The following is a 21,136-nucleotide window of genomic DNA, read 5'->3' as shown; positions in this document are numbered from 1 at the left end:
ATGAACCTTCGTTGTGCTCAGCAGTATCCCAAACTCCACAATATTGTGTTTCCTGCAGCCAAGCCTGTCACTAGAGAACATGTCACAGAGCAGATGTTTTGGTTAGTGAGAAGTAAGTCCAGCTGTGCCCCATTCCTCATTGGCTCATGCAACATTTGTGTGAGGAAGAAGTCTTCTACACGTTCCAAGAACTTGACAGATGTCAGGTGAGTTGCAGTTTTGTTCTTCCAACAAGTTTTTCAGTGATACCTCCTGTATGCTAGGCTGACCCTAATCCATATATCAGACTGACCAAATGTTACACCAACAATAAGTTCCTGAGTTTACGTACAAGGTCTGTCTCCCTGTGGCTCATAACAAGCTTTTGAGTTAACACTCGTTCAACCAGAAGTCACCAGTCAGACAGGGCAGCTGTGCAGATGCAATGCACTGGCAACAGCTCTACTAGGGGGGACCCCAGCAAGGTGTCTAAGTACTACTGACACTCTGAAAAGTCACCTCCTCCGTAGCAAGAGCTGGGGAGCAAACAGGCTTTGTGCCAGTGGGTTATCTACCCACGACACTGTGTAACAGGGCACGATCCTGTGGAACTTGCAGACCTAATGAAATAAACATGTTGACATCCTTGATTATGCACCCTTCTGTTTCTGTTTTCTGGCAAAACCTTACATATTTTTATATTCTTTGATTTTTTATTTAGGACAGATACACATTTTGTGAAAGATAGTTAAATCCAGAACCTAGGAAAGGATCCAAAGAAGCAGTATGAAGAGACCATAGCTGAAAGGTTTCAATGATTAATTTAATTGATTACTAAACAAATGCAAGACAGACTTCCTTGGTTCTCAGGTATCAAAATCCCATGTCTAAAGTAGAAAGAGTGACTCTGCAATAAGAGAGGTTTGTAAGAGCGAAGTCAAGCTAGTCCCAGATTGACACAATTTCCAAAAAGGGATAATTAAAATCATTATACAGAATTAAGTTCACATCTTTTTCATATGTTTCTTTATAAATATTTTTACACAAAGTAAATAAATACAAGGGTGAAATGGTTGTGGTCGAAACCTCTGTGCTATCTAATGGATTTGTAATGTAAAATCTAAAAAAATAACTGGTCAAACAGAGCGTGATTTAACACACATTTTATAAGGACAATGTAACGAGAGGTATGCGACACGTGTTTTTGTTCCACAATGCATATTGCTTGCTTAGCAAAGTGCTGGAAGCTGCATCCCTTTGTGTGGAGGCAAAGAATAAAAAGGCATGGACAAATAGGAGGCTATTTTAACCACACATACAAAATGGCTGTGTAGTCGCACAGAACGGTAACACAGAAGTAAACATGGAAGTGAAACAACTTCAAATATCATTCCATTTTTACAAAATGTCAGGCTCCCTAAAGCTGAATAAAAGAGAAGCCCACATGAAAAGCAAATTGTCAACACTGTTCTGACAACAGTGAAACCAGTAAACCTGCTAATAAGACCAAGCCACCAAAAGTCCATAAGAAACGATGACAGAACTTTACGAAATGTCCCTGCACTTATCATGAAGATTCAGTGTGGTGACAGTACTTCAAGGTGTAAGTATGGATGGAGTATGAAAATACAATTCAAACCATAAAAAGCTGATGCTGTCAATGGATTTGTAGAGACTTCCATCAATCTTTGCCTTACCTGTTACAGCAGATTGGCTACATTTTGATACCAATCAGAACATCTTTCCCTGCTGTCTTTTCTTTTCCCTAAAGGCAGTTAAAAAAGACAGGTTCTTTCTCTATGGTAACCCCTGTTTGTACAAAATATTAATGCAGATCTTAAATTCAAGTTATAAAATGTCCATATACGTCACAGACTTAAAACCTCCCTAAACATTTTGAAACAATGATCACTGGGTTTGAACAGTTTAAGGCTGTCAGCATGCTTTGGGGTGGGGACAGATATGATCCTGAGAGAAAGATCATGTCACTAAAGTTCAAGGAAGGACAAAAATACATCTACACATGGCTTTCTGTGTCAGTTTTTAACAAATTCAACTGTATTTTGCCATTTAGACCTATTTCTGTGTATGAAAAATGCTATATTGCACTTTAATAAAAGTGGAACTAAGAAGCATGCATTAAAACAGAAGTGAAGGGGAGGACTGCATTTTTCCTTGCTTCCAACAATTTTGTTTTGGCCTGAATAGCACAAGAGCCACAAAGACCAGCCGCATGAGGATAAAAACCAAGGCTGGTTTAAGAATTTGTTCAGTCTAGGAAGTCTTCTGATTAAAACCAAAAACCAACAAAACCACCCAAAACCAAAACCATTTTCTAACATATTACAGGATAATGTTATCCTTCTTTCAAAAGGTTTTATAAAGAGCTTGTCAGTAGATGAGCTAATTAGGGAATCTGAAAGGGAACGAAGACAAATCTGTACTGTTGGCATCTGTGGACTGTGCCTACTTTTTATCAGCCCTCCCATCTCCTTTTCACCTGACCCCGCAAGCATTTCTTTGAAAACAGAACACGTAACTATTGAGTTTTCAATGCAAACAAACAAATATGTGAAAAACCTTTCTTCGGAAATAATTTCTAAAATCCACGATTTGTTCAATTAGTCATGGTGCTGTCTTGACTGTTGAAAAAGCCAAGTCCATAAACCACTTTAACATTCTGTTTCTGTGGATGCATTTTCCTGCCGAGCTTTCTGTTCTTCTGTTGCACTGCCAAATGCTACCACTAAATTAGTTACGCTGCTGGCGTGTCCTGGTCTACTTAATTTGTCCTTTACAGACTTGGCTTTTCGAGGATGGCTGTGCAAACTCTTTGACCGTACTGATGGGAATCCAGAAGTCCTTTCTGGCTTTACTGATAACAAGTTCTCTTTCTCAGCCTTGACAGTGGCAGGCTTAGAGGTATAAGAGGCACTCATACCTGCTTCACCAGCATCACTGTCATCATCTGTGTCCATCTGTAACTGTTTCTGCTCTGCTTGCCTTTCTGCTTCGCAGACAACACCAGGGTATTCTGGAGGACGTTCCTGAGAAAGTTGCTGCTCAACTTCATATTTCCACTCTGTGGCCCATTGTTCAATCGTAGAAGGGCACACCTGATCCATAATGGTACTGTATTCTGCAGTCCAGTTGTTAACCCCTCCAACCAGCTTCCCACCCTGTGCAAATATAAAGCTCCTTGACTTCATCATAGTGGTCTGACAAGTACTGAACGTTTCAGGAGGAAAATAGCGCATCGCTTTAGACTTATCCAAGGGATAAGAAATGGTTGCTTCTAGCTTGGCATGTTCTACTTTTAACTGAGCGTTCTGAAAATCTGGTCTTGGTACTGACTGATTGTTCACAAGAGCTTCCATCTGGTTTATACTTGGAGGAACCATCCCATCACTATTGAAAACACCCTCCTTTTCATCCCCAGAGCCACCTGCACCAGACTGGGGCTTGGAAACATTCTGTGCAATTTCTAACGTAGATTTGCCATCATCTGCTGCCGTGATAGCATTAGCACCAGAGGTATACTGGAGACTGGCCTGGTGTTCTGGAACCAGCATCCTCGGGTCTGCTCCATCTTCTTTCGCATCAATAGAAAGGGCTTTTTTATGCTGTCCCATGGCTGGAGACATTGGAGTGGTACTGCCATCATATGTCAGCTCATCGCCACCGACGTGGTATCTGTACATGCTGTACCCATCAGAGCTGTTAACACTGCTTTGCCTTAGGAGATACGCAGCATCGCACTCAGATGAAGCCCGTGAACGTGAATATGTCAGCTCAGATTTGTCAATACCTGCCAGCTTCTCAAGAGCATTCACCATCCGACCAGATAGTTCTTCCAATTGAGAGAGTCGCAGGTCGACTGTTTGAAGAGAAGCTTTCATGAAATGTTCTCTTTCATTCACTTCTTCCAGCCTCATAGACATATTTTCAACTCTGTGGGGTACAAAAAGAGGAAGCACAGAACAGAAGCTGTGGAATGGTGCAGTAACCCCTTACAAGCATCCAACTGCTGATCTCTTTGCAAGGCAGGATTTTGTGCTAAGTATCACTCACCATTATTTTTTCCTAGCATCAAAAGCATGTGCAATTTCTTGTCATCTCTGCTCTCCATAATTCACAGAAATCTACTTGAGCTTTGCCGTTATTTATGTGCCAGGAGAGCACAAGAGTTGCAGCCCTTAGGGACAGCCTACTATTAACATTTCTGAGTGTGTCACCCACTTCACTTTCAGTTGTTCTCTTTCACTCTGAAGCTTTCATTAATTATATGAAAGCTGTTTTGCAAAACCACACAGGATGACTTAAAATGGCATCAAGGCATGCTGTAAAACAGGTTCTGTAGTTGTACAAGAGATAACATACGCTGGTGTGTATGGGATTACTTTTACTCTTGAAATATCTTTCTGTTATGTATCAGTTGAAGGGAGTGGAATTAATGTCTCGGACAATTAAAATGATATTTTCCCATTCTTTTTCATCATTTACATTGCAATGGAGGTTATGGTACCAGAAGAATGCATATACAAGTAGTGCATTAGGATACACTAGTAATTCAAGTGTGGGAATAGGTCAACATTCTTGTGATCTCACACACAAAAGATGACAAAGAATTTGGAGGAAGAAGCCATAAGAAATAAGCAAATCTGCTTTGTGGTCATGGACCATAGTGAATCACTGAGGCTTGCCACCCCTGATTTATTCTCTGCCACAATATCTAGGATTTTGACAAATTTCTGTGGATAAAGAGCATGACAGAAACCACTCAAATGAATGTAGCAGATTTCATTTGTTTCTCTATTCTCAAACTTTGCATTTAATAATGCGAGATATTCAAGGCCTCCCTTGAAAAGTATGATGCTTGACCTTTAAATGATTACATGGCTCACAGAGCTACTTCATAAAAAATGATAGCAGGATATATATGGAGTAGCTCATCATCAACATACTACGAGATTGATTAAAGTGAAAGTGTTTAAACTGTGTATATTTTCCCCGACAGCAAGAATTTTTCATCATTTCAAGCAAGTGACAAAAGACCTCATCCTTTGACTTGAAAGTGCTACCAGAACAGGCAGAGCCTTTGGGAACTTGCTGCCAAGTGACCTGGTAGAAAACTGCTGCTGTGTGCTTACACAGCAACAAACATCACCTAGTCCTCAGAACAGCTGAATGATTTACATGTGAATATTCCCCATCTTTTAAATGGGGAAGTTCATACTGAAAAGCTAAATGCTTGTTCAAAGCTTCCAAAGGAATCTGTGCCAGAGATTAAAATTCAGCAGCTGTGAGTGCTGGGCCCTAGCGCAAACCATAGGTCCAAGGGAAGAATCCTCAGTGCTTTTGTCAGAAAGCTCCAACATGTTTCCCACGGGTGGATGACTGCTGGAAGCTGAACAAATACGAATTTGCTCAAACAGATAAAAAGCGTGACTGTCATCCGAGAGGAAAAATACTTGTCACGGACAAAAATGTTCCTATGCCAGAGCTACCCAAGCCAGCAGCCTTAGTGACAAACCAGTAGGAACAACAAAAAGCTTGCTCTTGTGAGAGATGCACCCACAGAGATATTTACTCAGGTTTCAGATCAGCTTCTGAACTGGTGAGAGGTTTCTTCTACATCTAGTCTTTTGTACTTGAACTCAACTTTGGTTATCATGAAGACACAAAAAGCCAAACACTGTTCCAGATAAACAGTGTGGGGTTTTTTTCTCATAATAGGTACCTTTCAGAAGTAACTCTGATGCGTTCATCATTAGATGATTGCTGCTCATCCTCTTTTTCCTGGAAGTACTCTTCCACACACTCCTCTTCAAACTCAAACAGTTTTTTTAGCTCCTCATCATTCAGAAATAACTCTGCAAGACAGAAATAGAAAATATGAATTTCCTTTTTCAGAACTTCTGGCAATCAATTTCAGTCCAATTTAGCAGATTGTTTTGGACAGCCCTGAAGGCAATGTAACGCATTCTGGCCATCATCTGCTTTTGTGACCATCCACTCAAGCCTATATTTTCTCTATGACATCTGCACTCTCTAACAGCAGAGACAGACATTGAACAAACTGACTAGATTTTACAAAATAAAGTCAGTCTCTGCCAGTTTGAGGGTTCCTTTATTTCAATGTTCTTAAAAGGATGACTGTTGTAGGCAACAGATCATCAGATGTAACAGGTTGTTTCTCAGACATTCTTTGGATTAGAGTGCTGTGTCAAAAATTTCTAATCATGTAAGGAGAATGTGAGGAAATTATTAAGTCTTTTTATGACTTTGCCTCTTTGGGCCTGGTCAGATTTTAAACTTTTTTTTTTTTTTTCCCATTTTTTTTCCTTTTTTTAACTCAGAAACACATTATGCAGAAATGTAATTACTTTCAAAAAAGTTTCCTGTGAAATGTAGAAATACTGAGTTAATTATAATCTCATTATTTCTGTGAGGCATAAGTTAACAGTTTCAGATGATATTAGGAGAAGAATCTCACAGTTCTTCTGGGAAACAACAGATCAGTCTCTAACATGGAGAAATGAAAGTGGGGATACACTTAGACACAGGTTGCTCACAATCACAGAGCTGACACTATAGAAGACAGAAACTGGTTTTGATGAGATGCCATCTCACTGTTTTAAGAAAGCATGTTAAAGAAAGTCTTCATTAGCATCACAGCACTGCATATTCTCAGGAGCCCAATGAGCTGCTAAGTTGATTGAAATTTTGTCGCTTTCTGTCTTCTGCAAACAAATTTGTCCATCAACATGAACCAACAGTTCAGCATTGGAAAACCTGCTGCTTTCTGCAAGTATGGTGCAAAGAGCTCAGTGTAAGGAACATTTCTTGCATACTCAGTCCCCTGTCTCGCTCATCCTGGTCTCCTTCACCCTTCCTGCAGCGACAGCAGATTCGCTTGATGATTATGTACATGTGGCTGAAGATAATCATTGGTGGTGGGAGGACAGGTCTGTCATGGAATGTCATGATCAGCTGGTACCGCTGGAACTTCCAGACCTGGTTGGATATTGATTTTACCTCAAAGAAGGTATTGCTGAAAGGGAACATAGGTACAGTTTCTATGAGGCCTTTAGAATTATTCATCATCGAGCATGTTGAAAAAGCAGCAGCGAAATCACAACGTGAAACCTCATGACTTGCTTGGTTTAGCTCTTTGATGCTGCTGCTGAACTAGTGATTAACATATTTAGCTACTCCTTTGGAAGGCAGCAAAGCAGAAGGTGCTCTGCATCCCTAATGTGCCACCCAGAACAGTCTATTTGCCCCTGCTGCATAAGGCCCTTTAGGTGTCCGTGAAAAGAAACTTGCACAATTTATGAATCCCATAATTGGTATTTCGGGGCTTGGTTATAAAGTATTTCTGTTAACACATGCCAGTATTCGATATTGCACAAAGTATTAAATCCGTGAAAGGCATTTTGTATGCTAAACCCAGAAGCTTCACATAGTTTGCCTTTCATATGCTAATCAGCTTGACCTACATAGTGGACTTTTCAAGTTTTCACAAAAAGGCCTAAATTGAAAGTTTTTTCAGTGAAGCTTCTGACATAACAACACTGCATGTTCTCATAAAGGCATTTGGTTTTGGAAGTCAAGGCTTCATAAGCTTTTTCCCAAAACGAAATGTTATAAATATATTTGTTTTGTAATTCTGTGGATATGAAGGAGAACGATAGTCCTGGCTATGAAATACCAATCAGGGGAAAGCCAACCTGATGTTCTGTCTCAGATAAAACTTTTCAAGCAACTTCAAAGTATGTTCAGACAGCTCGCTCCAATTCAGCACTTTTTTTCTAACTTCTGTCCACTTGTTTTCTAACTTCCTGTGCTTTCAAATATCCACATTGACAAAACCACTTAAAGCATCTCTGTGAAACCAGAGAATTCTGATACACATATCTTTTCTTTTCCTTTGCCTTAGTATACAGGAGATTATTTACCCATGATGAATGACACTCTTCATTCTGTGTCTCCTGCATAGCAGGAATTCCTCAGGTAGCTCTCTCCCTTTCAAGCATGCTGGGATGGCAGGAGTTAACAGCAGGAACTAGTTCCCAACCTGCTGACTCCTTGGTCTCTAGTCAGTAATAGCTACCACTGTAAGGTTCTTCCCCCTCCCCTGGAAATGGGACTGTCATGGGAGCACATACTTGAAGACAGCAATCAGCAGGTTTACCAACAGGATATTTGCTACCAAGAGGTAGCAGGCCATGATAGCAGGAGTGAGCCAGGCCCCTGGTATACACGGAGGGAGGCGTTTACCATCATCATCATAAAGATTGTCCCCACAAGGAGCTGAAGAAAAAACAGAAAAGGTATTTTTCTCAAACTGCCGAATACTTGAAAGTGCTATTCACATTTATTTAATGATGGTGCATAAAATCTGCAGAGCACTAAACAAATGTATTTCCAGTAGGAAGTACGTAGAATCTCTGCTTCTAACTACAGCATACAAAAATCATTTCCTATACCAGTGAACAGGGAGGAAGCTCCAAGTATGCTCCAAGTATACAATATTGCTTTCTCTTCAAATTCACAGGGATTTTTTTTTCTCACAGTAATAGCCTAGAACAACATGTTAATGTACACATGCACATATTAATAGTGGAATTACAATAAATTCTCCAAACTTGTGTGCATATTTTGCCAAAGACACAAAAGGAATTACTTAGTGGTCACAGGTTGCTGAGCATAAATTACACCTTTATCAGTGCTCTGGGTGCAGTAAAAAAGCCTAAATGATCCTGGCCAGCTTCCCCTGGACTCTACACCTTACTCTCCCCCCCAACTCCTGCCCCTGCCCCCTGGATGGACCTTGGACCTGTGTTTGTCCCCTGCACAGATCCTTCTTCTGCCCCTTGACTGGACTCCCTGGATAGACCCTAGCCTGTTACTTTTCCTCTCTAGAGCTTTTTACATGGCCATGCCACCATTTGCTTTCCAATTTCTATTTCCCTTATTTTCCCTATTAATTCTAAATTTTACTTAATATTTTAAACCAAAGAGAAAAAAATCTAAAATTAAAATGATCTAGCAACGGTAAAATAGACTCATAAGCTAGAGACAAAAATTAAGAATATTGATCAAACTAACATAAAATAAGTGCCTGAAGTTATCCTAAGAATACTTAGGTTGTGTTGGGGTAAGAGCTGTTTTGGAGTTAGGTAAATGCAGCAAATGTGTTCTGTCTTTAAGTGCAGTACCAAATTAAGCTATTACAGTAGAAAACCAAGATTCACACCTGAATATTGGATGAGCCACTACAATTAAAATGTCATTATCTAGAGAAGAAAAGAATTAATTAACATATTCATCCAAATGAGATCATCAGCTCTCCACAGACTTACGATTAATTTCCATGGCATAGACTGAACAGCGTTTCAAAGGAAAATGAAGCAGAAAGAGAAAGAAAGAAAACAATAAAATAATATAGAAAAAACAATGAACCCAAACAAAAAAGATGCTTGAAAATACATTTTTGCCACCAAGAAAAGGTAAGCAACTCAAATTTTAGAACAGTAGAGATATTTAGTTGATAACAGTGTCTTAGTAAAAAATGCATTGAACTCTGCAATTTCCTTTTCATGTTGTTTTTCCCAAGTGTTACATATGGCAGTGAACTCCTGATAGCAATTAGAAATCACAAAATGTTTCTGGCGGATGATCACTTGAATATCTCAGGCAAGAAAATAAAATTGGTGGTCACCACAAACACAAACCAACTCAATTACCACACAAAATCATTCCTTTAGTTATTATGGAAAAATTTCTTCTTACCTCCCCCCCCCTCCATCCTCCCAGGAACAACTCTGGCTTGGAGTCTGGCTGCTGCTTCTATTGAATATCTCTGTTGTCATTAATAGTCATGATACTGATGTTATTATAGCATACAATATCAGCAAAACCTATCTTGACTACCAGTATGGACACCTGCTGCTAGCCAGCCCCTAAATGGTTAAGAAAAATCATTCTTGTGAAATTAGCTTAGCCAGGCTTTTATGTTGCTCAAGAATATGTTGTTGTTGAGTATTAGATGCCAGTAACTTCTTGCTTAGGAACATCTTCTAAACAGAATGAACCAGACAAGAACATCCTTGGGTTGCATTACCAGCAGGTTAGGGGAGGTAATTATTCAACTCTTCTCAGCTCTAGTGAAACTACATCTGGACTTGAGTACCTTGTTCTGGGCTCCCCCATAGAAATCAGACATGAACATACTGGAAAGACTCCAGTACAGGGCCACAAAGATTATTAAGATGATTTGAGCATTCAAGAAATAATGTAAGACTGAGAAATCTGGGATAATTTAGCCTGGAGAAGGGTCAGAGGAGATTTTTTTAGCAATGTTATAAGCAATGTTATAAATACCTGATGGTGGGTGACAGTTAAGAAGACAGAGTTAGAGTCCTCTCCGTGGTGTCCAGTGAAAGGACATGAAACAGTGGATAAAGATATCAATATGGAAAATGCTACTTAAAGCAGATTGTCCAAAAAGGTTGTACAGTCTTCCTCCTTCAAGATACCAAAAACCTGACTGGACAGTTCCTAAGCAACCTGCTCTCATTTATCCTGCTTTGACCAGGAAAGTTTGACTAGATGATCTACGAAGGTGCCTTCCAACCTCAGTAATTCTGTTGTGATCTTCATCTATAGGTGCCATCCTATTGTCAGTCAAGCTATTGGCAAAATTCCAAATGTCTTCTTTCAGATGAAAAAAATGATGGAATACTTTTTCCATTTTTTTTTTTTTTTTTTTTTTTTAACACTCATGGGCTTTGGCAAAACTACCCACAAGCACTTGACCCAGAGTCAGGTTAGACAGCACATAGCAATCATTTCCCAATGAATTCTAAGTTGTTTTTCTGGTGTGTTTACAGAGAACCATGGAAAGATCAGATTACAAATTTGGTATTGAAAGCAAAATGATCTTCAGAAGTCAGTCCATAGACTTCTAGAGATAAGACCATCATAGAATAATTACAACGCAGTCTAGGTATACCAGCACAACTCCCTGCACAGATATTTTTATCTTATATTAAGACAACAATAAACTGATACATTTCCAAGTTAGATTATATTTAAGGTACTGACACAGCAAACCTTCTGACCTGGGAAGGCTGGTGGAGAAAGCAGCTGGAAAGCCAAACCTTTTTCTCCAAAGTCTTTCACAACACTGAAGAACAATTTCTAATTCAAAGGATGCTGAATATAAAACTGAGAAATGACTGGAAGTATGAGACACATCTGGGACACCATTTACACTAAAGAGATGAGCACTGTTGATAAGGTGTGAGCTTTGATTTATAAAGACACTGAGCTGTCTCCAATGACAATCATGATTTGTCCAAAGTGAAAGGATTGAGCGCACATTATAATGCACACAGGTAAGGGATACCCTGTTGCAGTCTATTCCTCCCCTTGGGAAAAAACAAAACATTTAAGAGATCCTGAGCTTATCCTGGCTCACCTGTGCACTGGAACTGCAGTATTAAGACTGGCCTGACCTTTTGTTTTTCAAGAGGAATTTACTGTATTACAACAGTAATGATCCAAGCATTCATAAGGAAAATGGAGCTGATATGATCTTTTTAACAGTGTACACTGCTCAGAAGTAGACTAATGACATTTTATTCCTTTCTAAACAATTAAAGTACACTCTAATGAAATTTGGTCTAATGGTTTCTCATTATGATGGATATGGTTCTTGACTGAACTTAGACCTTACAGCTTCTTCAGCCTTCCTGCATGCATCAATGCACACAAACGGTTGAAATAACATACACACAATGCTTATATTATTTCAGATAAAGTGCAGACTGTGTAATACACACTAGAAGAGGCTGCCAGCTGCATGTTTGACTATCTGTACAAATCTCATGTGTTAACAAAGACCTAGCAGTAATATGAAAGTTTCCATCTCTGCTAAAATACTGACAGTAATATTTTAAAACCGTGCAGCTTTTATATAAGAAAGGTTATTTCCACACCCAGAGCTAATCAAGCAGAATTTTCCTTTTTTCTTTTGTCTCTCCATGGGTGTAGAAAAGAAGAATATGAGTGATTCATTAAAAACATTTCTGCAAAGAAGATAGATGTATCAATGGATAGATGTATCAATGCCTGAGCTGGGAGTTGTAGATGAAAGGATATGTACATTTTAATCTCCTGTGCAAGGCAGTTAATTTTTTTCTCCTTCTGTTGGAGCTGACTATCAGTAAACCATTGGTTCAAAAGACTGTTTCAGAATGACCTCTGATGATCCCTGCAAGTAAACAGAACACTTAATATCGTTATACTCTTGGATAGGAGAGTATTCCAGGTTACATCACTCTCGGTGATATAAGGTTAAATATAAGCTGAGAGACAGGACATGCAGGTGGGAACACAAAATTGCCTGGTCTCTAGCCTGCCACACGTAAACAGCACCACCATTATAATAATTAAGACAAAACACTACTTCCAAATTAAAAACAATAATTAATTTGGATCTGATCATCTGCCTCAGAAACAGGAAACAGACTCTTACTATGAATTCTACTCTTACGGTCTATCTGGTCTGCGAACACCTCTCCATAGATCATCCAGTAGGGCATGTAGAAGATGTTGCGAGCCAGTCTCCAAGAAGGCTCCTCATCTGGGTGCAGAATAGCTTGGCGGGCTACTCCAAAACTCATCAGAACCACAAGCATGATGACCACAAAGTACAGCATATCAATCATCTGCACAGAGAGACCATACAGAGGCTCTTACCATGACCAAGTAGTGCAAGAAGCACCAGCATGTCTGCTTATCAGCGTGCATTAAAGTAAACCAGAAAGTATAGAGAGAACAAACACATGCTCCTGGATAATTTTCTGGATTTTTTATTTATTTATTTATTTACTGTTACAAGTTAAGCATACCTAAAAAAAAAAAATCAGTAAAACCAGTCATTTAAAGGAATACTACACTAATATTTAAAACTACTTAAAATGCTAAATTTTTTACTATCCCTGTTCTATTTGGTGTCAAGTGCACTATGCTGGGCTTTTCAGCAAAGCCCTCTCCTGTTTTTTTGCAGCTGACCCTTCTGAATTACTGCAATGGCTCTGGGAGGCTGGTCACAGATTGTTCAAAAAGAAAAAAACAAAACAAAACAAAACAAAACTAAACCAGAAAGAAAGAGAGGAGAGAAAGCAGGAGGGAAGCAGAGAGAGAAAGAAGGGAAGGGAAGGCAAAAGGGAGGCATGGTGGAAGGGAGGGAGAAAGAACAGAAAGAAAGAACAGAAAGAACAAAATTTAGGCACTAACCATCTTTCCAATCATCATGACGTAAGGTCCCAGATATTTGTTCACACCAAAGATATCTAGTACTCTAATGTACCAGAAAATTATATCTACGCAGTAAATCACTCTTCCATAACCCATGTAAGGCTGGTTCTGCAGGCGAAGAATTGCTCCGATCAAAAATACTGAAATAGCCACTAGGTCAGTAATATTCCAGTACTCCTGGAGCCAAACTTTCACTTTTTGGCTCAGCTTGCCAGGCTCTGACATAAGAATCTGAAACAAGCAAACAAACAAACCCAAACAATAAAAGAATAAATAAATCATTAAGAAAAACTCCAAGTTACAGTTTTGAAGTAACAGTCGTGAAAATGAGACCAATATTGACACATTCAGTAGGTGTCTGAGACCTCCTCCATTGCCAACACCATGTGTCAAGCAGCAATATTTTTAGCTACTACGAAGAAAACCCTCCTTTTCACAGAAATAAAGAATGGTTTATGTAGGAAAGCACCTATAAAGTTTATCTAGTCCAGCCCCCTGGCATAGGCAGAGGTTGCTAAAACCCTGCGAAACCTGACCTCCAGTACTGAGAGGAATTGGACATCCACAACTTCTCTGGACAACCTGTCCCAGTGCCTCACCACCCTCATCGTAAAAAAACATCTTCCCCATGTCCAAGTGAAACATACATTCTTTCAGTTTAAAATATTTGCCCCTTGTCATGACACTATTGGCCTTGGCAAAAAGTCTTTCTTTCTTATAAGCCGCCCTTACATATTGAAAAGCTGCAATAAGGTCTCCCCCAATCCTTCTCCTCTCCAGGCTTAACAACCTCAACTCTCTCAGCCTGTCTTAATAGCAGACCTGTTCCAGCTCTCTGAGCATATTTGTAACCCTCCTCTGGACCACCTTTTCATCTTTGCTTCTATTTTGGCTTTATTGCACCTTTTTTTTTGAGTGTTGCAGGTTTTAAAGAATAATACTTCAACTAAGAGATCTGACTTACTGTCTTGGCATCTCTGTTTATCTCCCAATGCAGTCAGTCTGAGATACAGGAATTGCAAATTAGTGATGGACAGTCTAAGTGCAAACCACACTACAGCATGTGACTCGAATAGAAGTTTTTATGCTGTCTTAAAGAGATCAGTCAGAGAACACTCCTGGCAATTTTCCCTAAACATCTCTTTGCCTACAGTTCTCATCAGGAACTGCATTAGTAATAGCAAGTCAACACCTACTGGGATTTTCTTCATGGGTTATTGTCCTGCCCTTCTTTGAAAATATGCGTAAGGGAATGACAGAATTAATTTTTACTACTGACCTTGGGACATTTTTGCCTGACCTTTCTGTCCAGTAAGAGAAGGCTTTAATGTACAGGAATGGGTTATCAATTATATTCTCTCCACTGACAGGCATTCTGGGACCCTGTGGATATGGGAATCTTCTCTGTCATGTATATCTTCTCAAGCCTTTGCACAAGTCCATGCTATTATTACCTCTCAGAGTGAGCTTCATTTTGAGCATTATGAGATATTGTTATCATCAGACATTACCTCTCTTACTTTCTCTAAAGCTAAGGTCACAATGTAGGAGATGACAATCCATTCCTGGATTGATGGCCATCGTTCCATCCGCACCAAGATGATATAATTAAATAACATCAAGTAACCAAGGTATGATATCTAAAAAACAAACAAACAAAAACCCTTTATGGTCTTCACATTCTGAATCCCAGGATCCTTTCACAGTTAGTCAATATTCAATTATCTGAGATGACTTGTACACACAAACACAATAGCCATTTCTTTCCTCCACCCTGTAATAATGTGGTTGAGATAATCTAAGCAGAATATTCTCTTTACGTGAAGCCAGAAGCATAAGGACTTCATATATTACTCCCTAGAACACCTCTTCCTATACTTGTTACTTAAATCCATCTGCATTAACAGTAGGTTTGCAGATATTTTGGTTACTTTAAATAGCCACTAGACTCAGGACCAAGTTTCTTGATGAGGCCTAATTCAGTAAGAGCAAAGAGGAATGCATCAACTAATCAAAGAAACACCAAACAGCTCCCCTTAGCTGAGGCCTCCATAATCCATGAAAGCAAAGCATTCCTGCACTGTGACACTCATACCAACATGTATGAACACTTACATTGGGGCACTGTATGAAAGATTCAGGTACTGAAGACACTTAATTGGGCAAGAAATAAGGTTTTCTTCTATGAAGGGAGAATATTGCCATTTTAAAGCCCTTCCTATAGTTGTTACACACACTGACAGAGGCCACAGGCCTCCAGTAGCTGAAAGAATGACAGATGATGTGGAACATATGATCTAGGCAGCTGAATTATCTCATTTGTTAAAAGAAGCAACAGTTCCAAACCACTTCAAAGCAGGTCCTTTGTGCCTCAGGCTTTTTGATTCTACCTAAAATTTAATTTCTCTCCACTGTGAAACCATGTTTAAACTTTATTTTGAAATTAAACAGGAATTTTGTTTTCACATGATTAATTCAGGCAGCAGAAAGGGATTGGTATGATGTTTAGTGACTATGATGTGCTAAAACTAAAAGCCTACCTAATACTAAAACATAGTAGTATCAAAATTCCCAACTTGGAATAAAAAAGAAACCAGTATCCTTTTCACAGGGCACAAAAAAATTACGAGCAGTATCATGATTACTTTTTCTGTTTTGTTAAAATGCGGTTTAGTATGGATAATTCTTGATGCACTAAGAAGAAAATAAGACACTTGTCAAAAACAAATGTTTTAATTTAGATTGGTTTCAATTATTTAAACAAGAGAAAAATACCTATGATGTGTTAACAGACTGGAATCTTTGCTTCCATCTAAGTCGCAGTCATCTGAGACTGCAAATGGCAGTACTGATACTGATAACTAGGGGGTTAGTTCTTGGGTCCTAAAGAATATTTCAATGGAAAACAGGAGTCAGAACCTTTAGAAAGTAAGGTAATCCAGCCTATTTTCAACTGAGAGACTGGATCATGGAGTTGGCACTGAGTCTGGCATACAATTAGCCAGGACTCCTTCAAAGTGAGCAGAAGCTTTAGAGGCTGACAGCGTAAGGGTCAGCTTTTCATTCTGTTTCACCATCTGTGCATTTTTCTCTGAATAGGAGTACTTTCATCAGATCAGATGATTCCATGAAATCATCAATTCCAGGAAAATCAGTACTATTTTCTTACTTAGTTCATACACTGGAACACTTTAAGTTTCAAAGGCATAAAAAAAACAATCACTATCAGCTTTACCATCACGACTTACTGTGTAAAACCAAAATTTGACAATAGGTGCGTTATAGAATTCATAGATCTTTGTTCCAATTGGAAGGCTTTTCTGTTTTTTCTTTCCATTCTCTTCATCCCCTTTTCGGGAGCCTGTATCTGCATTTGCATCCTGGAAGACCAAAGATGTCAGTTTTCATCAATATACAATAGTAAAAACATGAAGTTTTCCTCAACTACAGCCCCAGCCAACAGTGAACTGCAATACGCTTTTGCTGAGGAACAGACCTCTTTTTAAAAATGGAAATATACAAATTCCATAAATTCCAAATTCCATAAATCTGTGCAGCCCCAAGAATCCAGGCTACTCTTTCGCAAAACTATTCACTGCCTTATTCCACTGAGTCAGTTGAGATTTTGACCTGAGTAACCTATAGCATAATAAGAGAAGTTGGAAAACAACACCCTTGAGATATTGAAACTTCCCAATAATCTGCATTACTGACCGCATTTTCCTCCTCCTTTTCTTTGCCTTCTTCATTTTCTTTTGATGTCTGGTAAGAATAATCATCGTAACTCCGAAACTCTAGGAAAAGGATGGTGGGAGGGAAGAGAATTCCCATTATAACCTGTACAACAAGAAAGAATTATACTCAGATGGCAATATTTGTTCATGTTAATAGATTTCATAGCAAGACAAATTCCATAAAGAACATTTTAATTAGTATAGTATTCGTGATACTCTGCTATTCTCAAATCTACAAAAATTAGTAAGTAGTAATATGGAGCATTGTCAGTAAAATCTTTGTATGTGGAGATGTCACCTGGAAGGCTTCCCATCTCTGTGAGTACACTGCAGTTAAGAAACTGTGCTCCAGAATTATAGCTGTGCTGAGAAATTCCACAGCTGGAATTGGAATGGACACAGTGGTGGTCGGAAAAGGGCTTCAGATTTGCTACTGGAACTTATGGTTACTTTAGTCACTTAGTATATTTACTTTTAAGAATTAAAAAAACCTGTGAAAGGGAAAAGAAGCTCTGCAGATAGCACCAGAAGTGTTCTTCTATTATATAAGATTGCTGAGATACAGGAGCACAAGCACAAGTTGTAAAATTACATAAGAAGAGGAAAAAAAAATGCAGGTAATGAAAGGAGAACATTAGCAGGTTTGTCAAGCCTTTGGAGGAAAGAAAGGAAATCAATAAACAGAGTTAGAGGGCACCATAAGGCAGTCTGAGAGGCCAGGCAATTGCCTGAAGACTTCAAACAGGCTTAAGAGGGAGCCATAGGGGAGTGGAAATAAATTGAGAATGACTGAGTGCAATGTGTACATTAGCAAGGTTGGGAATATGCCCTAGAAATGGAAGCATGGCAGTTTGTCAGGAACAGGGAATTTTGAGGAAATAAGGAGGCAAGGCTGAGTGTGGCACCATCATGTTGGGCCTCCATATGGATGACAGCAACTGCATGATACAACAAAGAAAGGATTATATTAATGGAAATGCATACATGCAAGCACTGCTCTGCTTCCTTTACATTGGCTCACTCACGTTTCTCTTTTGTGCCAGCCTCCTTACATTAATAAATCCAAAACCCAGGAAATAGAAAAATCAGTAAGACAGAACGTATCAGCATATGACAGAAGAGGGAAATAAAAATTGCATATTTCCACACAATGCATTTGCACAGATTACAGACTTTTCAACACTGGGTCTTGACTCTGTCTTCTGGTATAATATTAAGCAATCTAAGAAATATGTTTCCACTTCTGGTTCTTTTTCCCTCCATTCCCATTGTGTGAACCCCTAAATGGAAATCTTTTTGCTTGTCTCCAACTAATTTTAAATTAACTGCATATGTTTTCAATGAACAGATCTCATAATTCATTAAAAGATACAACTTTGATCTCAGACTCCAATCATGCTGAGGCTTTTATGGATTTATATTTTCCTTTGCCATGGGGTGATGTTGCTTAGACATCCTGAATTTGGAAACAAACAAAAAAATTGCTTCGGGACAGGTATGTTCTTATAATACCTATAACCAGGAAGTCAGTTAGATCTATGCATACAGTCTGTTTAAGGCAGTGTTATATGCTACAGACTATACCTTTGAAACCAACTGCAGAGCAGAAATACCTTAAGGCCTGGGTTTTTCCTCATGCGTAGTCGCCCCATCCACATATCTGTTAAAAGCATCTGGCTGCACGTGTGAGCAATGAAGTCCCTGTGTTTAGCTGCCACAGCCAACTTCAGACAGGTGGAATTACTCCAGTTTTTCAGTTCATAAGTCAGTAGCTTCATGGCAATCTGCTCATCGTGTTTATAGGACTGGTCCAGGAGTTCTACAGCCAGCTGGCCAAAATCTCTGAAAAATTCAAGATAGGACCAATGAAGTTTTAGTTGGAAATTAGTGTCTACTTGCACTTCATGTTTTAATTCTGTTCACAGGGGGGTCCTGTTTTTCCACACACATGCACAGCGAAAAGAAAACTGAGTCTCAAGCTTGATTTGGGATAGTCTAGGAAAGTTCCCAAAAAATGTTTTAGTACCAGAGAGAATTAGCTTAGACTGATAACATTTGAAGGCCACTTAAGATAAATCATCAGATTCCCCTTTAATTTACATTAGTAAAACCCGAAAATAACTTTTTGATTTAAAAGTAGTGAGTTTTACAGAGAGAAGCTGAAGAAAGAATGTGTTCTGTCAGAAAAAATTAATTGTCTCCTTGCTGGCATTGCCTTCAGATTCCCAGACCACATTTTGGATTGTTTTTTTGTTGAGATACAGGCTCCAAATATCAGTCTGTGAACCTACATTCTAGAAATCAATTGTACTTTAATAAGGGTAAAGCTTCTGAGGAGGTCAGACAAACCCCTACATCAAAGTAGATGTATACTCTGCTCTGGGTCTACTAACTTAGAGTTGTTGTCCAGATCCTGAGAGATGTCATCCACCAGCTCGCTTTCTGAGGACTCATGGGCCATAGATTTGTACAGTTTACAGGCCACAAGTGCCTTGGCCATGGTTTCCTCCCCTCTCTGCCAAAGGAACAGTGCCATCTTCTGCCGTTTCATCAGCACAGCCCAGACCATCAGTTCATGAAAGGGATACTGAAAGCGGCTGACTTCTGGGTCATCGACATCAATATCAATCTCTTCCTCCTTTTTCTTCTTTTTCTTCTTCCCCTTGGTGGGTGGCTCATCATCCTGGAAAGCAAAGAAGAAGAGGAAAAAAATATTCCCATCAATTTTTAACTGCTTACCTGACAATGACACCATCTACAAAACAAGTACTGAGAAGACATGATTAGTTAAAATTCTAATTTGTTTTTGCCATTTGCTCCACTTAAGGCCAATAGTGGTAAAACTACAAAGAACATGTGACAGAGCATGCACTGGAACAGCACACACAGGTTAATATTTTCTTCACAGAACCATCTCTTGAGTAGTTTGTTACACGTCCAAATTCTTGGAAAAGTACATTAGAACCCTCCTGTATCAAAGGCATCACTTTACACTACACTGTAAGTAGATCTGTACTGCGTGTGTAACTGCACCAAGTTGATTTGCAGTGAATTATAAACTACTGAATTCCACTGCTTTGTCACTGGAGCTTTATCAAACCTGAAGTCACTGAAATTAGGTTCCACTGGAATCTCCTATTTATGATACCTGCATCTATTCCTGAAGACCAGTGCTGCATCTTACAGGTACTAAAGCCATTTTCAGACTGACATGCAGGTGGGCAGACTGGTAACATGCAAATAGAGAAGTCAAGCAGACAGCATCCTTAGGAACAGCAAGGTACTAAAGTGAGTCTTCACCTTTGGATAAGAAATCTCCTCTTTTGTATGCAGTGCAAATCGAAGGTTTCACTATCCCATTTCTTAAAGGGATAGAGAGGATGAGCCATTACTATGGGAACCAATATGGAAGTAAGTGAAGGGAAGTACTGACAGTGAAGCACAATCCTGAAGGGAGAAAAGCCACGATTGGCAAAATTAGGGTTTAAATAATGTAGAAAGAACATTGCATACACTGGTGTAGACAGAGCTCATCATCATTGTAAACCACGATTCCAATCTCACAAGTGGTTTGCAAGTAAAGCAATTACCATTCTACAAAATTAGTTGCCATTCAAGCAAGCTCAGCATAGTGTACTGTTGTCTGACAAAATATGAACTACAATCCAAATTCAAGGTTCAGTCTCACACTCGAAGTTCCCAAAGTCAAGCAAAAGTAATGTTAGTATTTCTTTTCACCTTTTCTTTCTCTTGGAAGAAGGGAGTGCGCTACACCCACTATCAGGTGGGGAGAACACTTCAGTTTGTCCCACATAAAACATTTATCACTGAAAGACATAGGGAAATCAAAATGTGCTCCTTAAGAAGCACCAAGCAACCTTTCTCTGGTCAACACTGATTACAGAGGGCTGCACCTCTAAGAAGCTGAAATTTTGAGCCTGAGCAATTAGAGGATATAAAGCTGACCAGAGAGATGAAATATCACATGGACTTTGTCTGTGGAAAAGAAAGCTGCTTATCTGCCCAGGGAAATGGAGGCTTTTGTGTGTGGGTAGAGTTCACATCAAATGTGACACATACACTGTGTTCAG

At 39.2% G+C, this 21,136-nt stretch overlaps 1 protein-coding gene across 4 annotated transcripts; it reads right to left on the bottom strand.

Annotated features, from left to right (window-relative positions):
* Positions 1 to 2,354: 2,354 nt before the first annotated feature.
* Positions 2,355 to 20,767, bottom strand: LOC139801108 (transient receptor potential cation channel subfamily M member 1-like). 4 transcript variants are annotated; one of them, XM_071754949.1, is made up of 13 exons: positions 20,346 to 20,767; positions 19,439 to 19,728; positions 18,659 to 18,887; positions 17,026 to 17,148; positions 16,560 to 16,691; positions 14,823 to 14,951; positions 13,291 to 13,542; positions 12,527 to 12,719; positions 9,348 to 9,368; positions 8,151 to 8,295; positions 6,834 to 7,033; positions 5,720 to 5,852; positions 2,355 to 3,930 (listed from the first exon to the last, which is right to left on the bottom strand). In XM_071754949.1, the coding sequence occupies exons 2-13, from the start codon at positions 19,612 to 19,614 to the stop codon at positions 2,652 to 2,654; spliced, it is 3,012 nt and encodes a 1,003-aa protein (XP_071611050.1). In that variant the 5' UTR covers positions 19,615 to 19,728; positions 20,346 to 20,767; the 3' UTR covers positions 2,355 to 2,651. The 4 variants fall into 4 exon arrangements, with proteins under 4 accessions (XP_071611050.1, XP_071611051.1, XP_071611052.1 ...); XM_071754950.1 differs by having other exon boundaries at positions 12,545 to 12,719; XM_071754951.1 differs by lacking the exon at positions 9,348 to 9,368.
* Positions 20,768 to 21,136: the final 369 nt, after the last annotated feature.

This window comes from Heliangelus exortis, chromosome 11, assembly GCF_036169615.1.
Source record: "Heliangelus exortis chromosome 11, bHelExo1.hap1, whole genome shotgun sequence".
Lineage (NCBI taxonomy): Eukaryota > Metazoa > Chordata > Aves > Apodiformes > Trochilidae > Heliangelus > Heliangelus exortis.
Note: the sequence above shows the minus strand (reverse complement) of the source record. Positions and strands in the feature narration are given on the sequence as shown.

Bases quoted from the DNA above. Each gene is read 5' to 3' on its own strand.
- LOC139801108 (XM_071754949.1), bottom strand. From the start codon at position 19,614: ATGGTCTGGGCTGTGCTGATGAAACGGCAGAAGATGGCACTGTTCCTT. The intron at 14,952-16,559 runs GTAAGTCGTGAT...TTTGTTTTTTAG, and splicing joins TCAAATTTTGGTTTTACACA to ATATCATACCTTGGTTACTT. The intron at 9,369-12,526 runs GTAAGAGTCTGT...AACGCTGTTCAG, and splicing joins CCGTAAGAGTAGAATTCATA to TCTATGCCATGGAAATTAAT.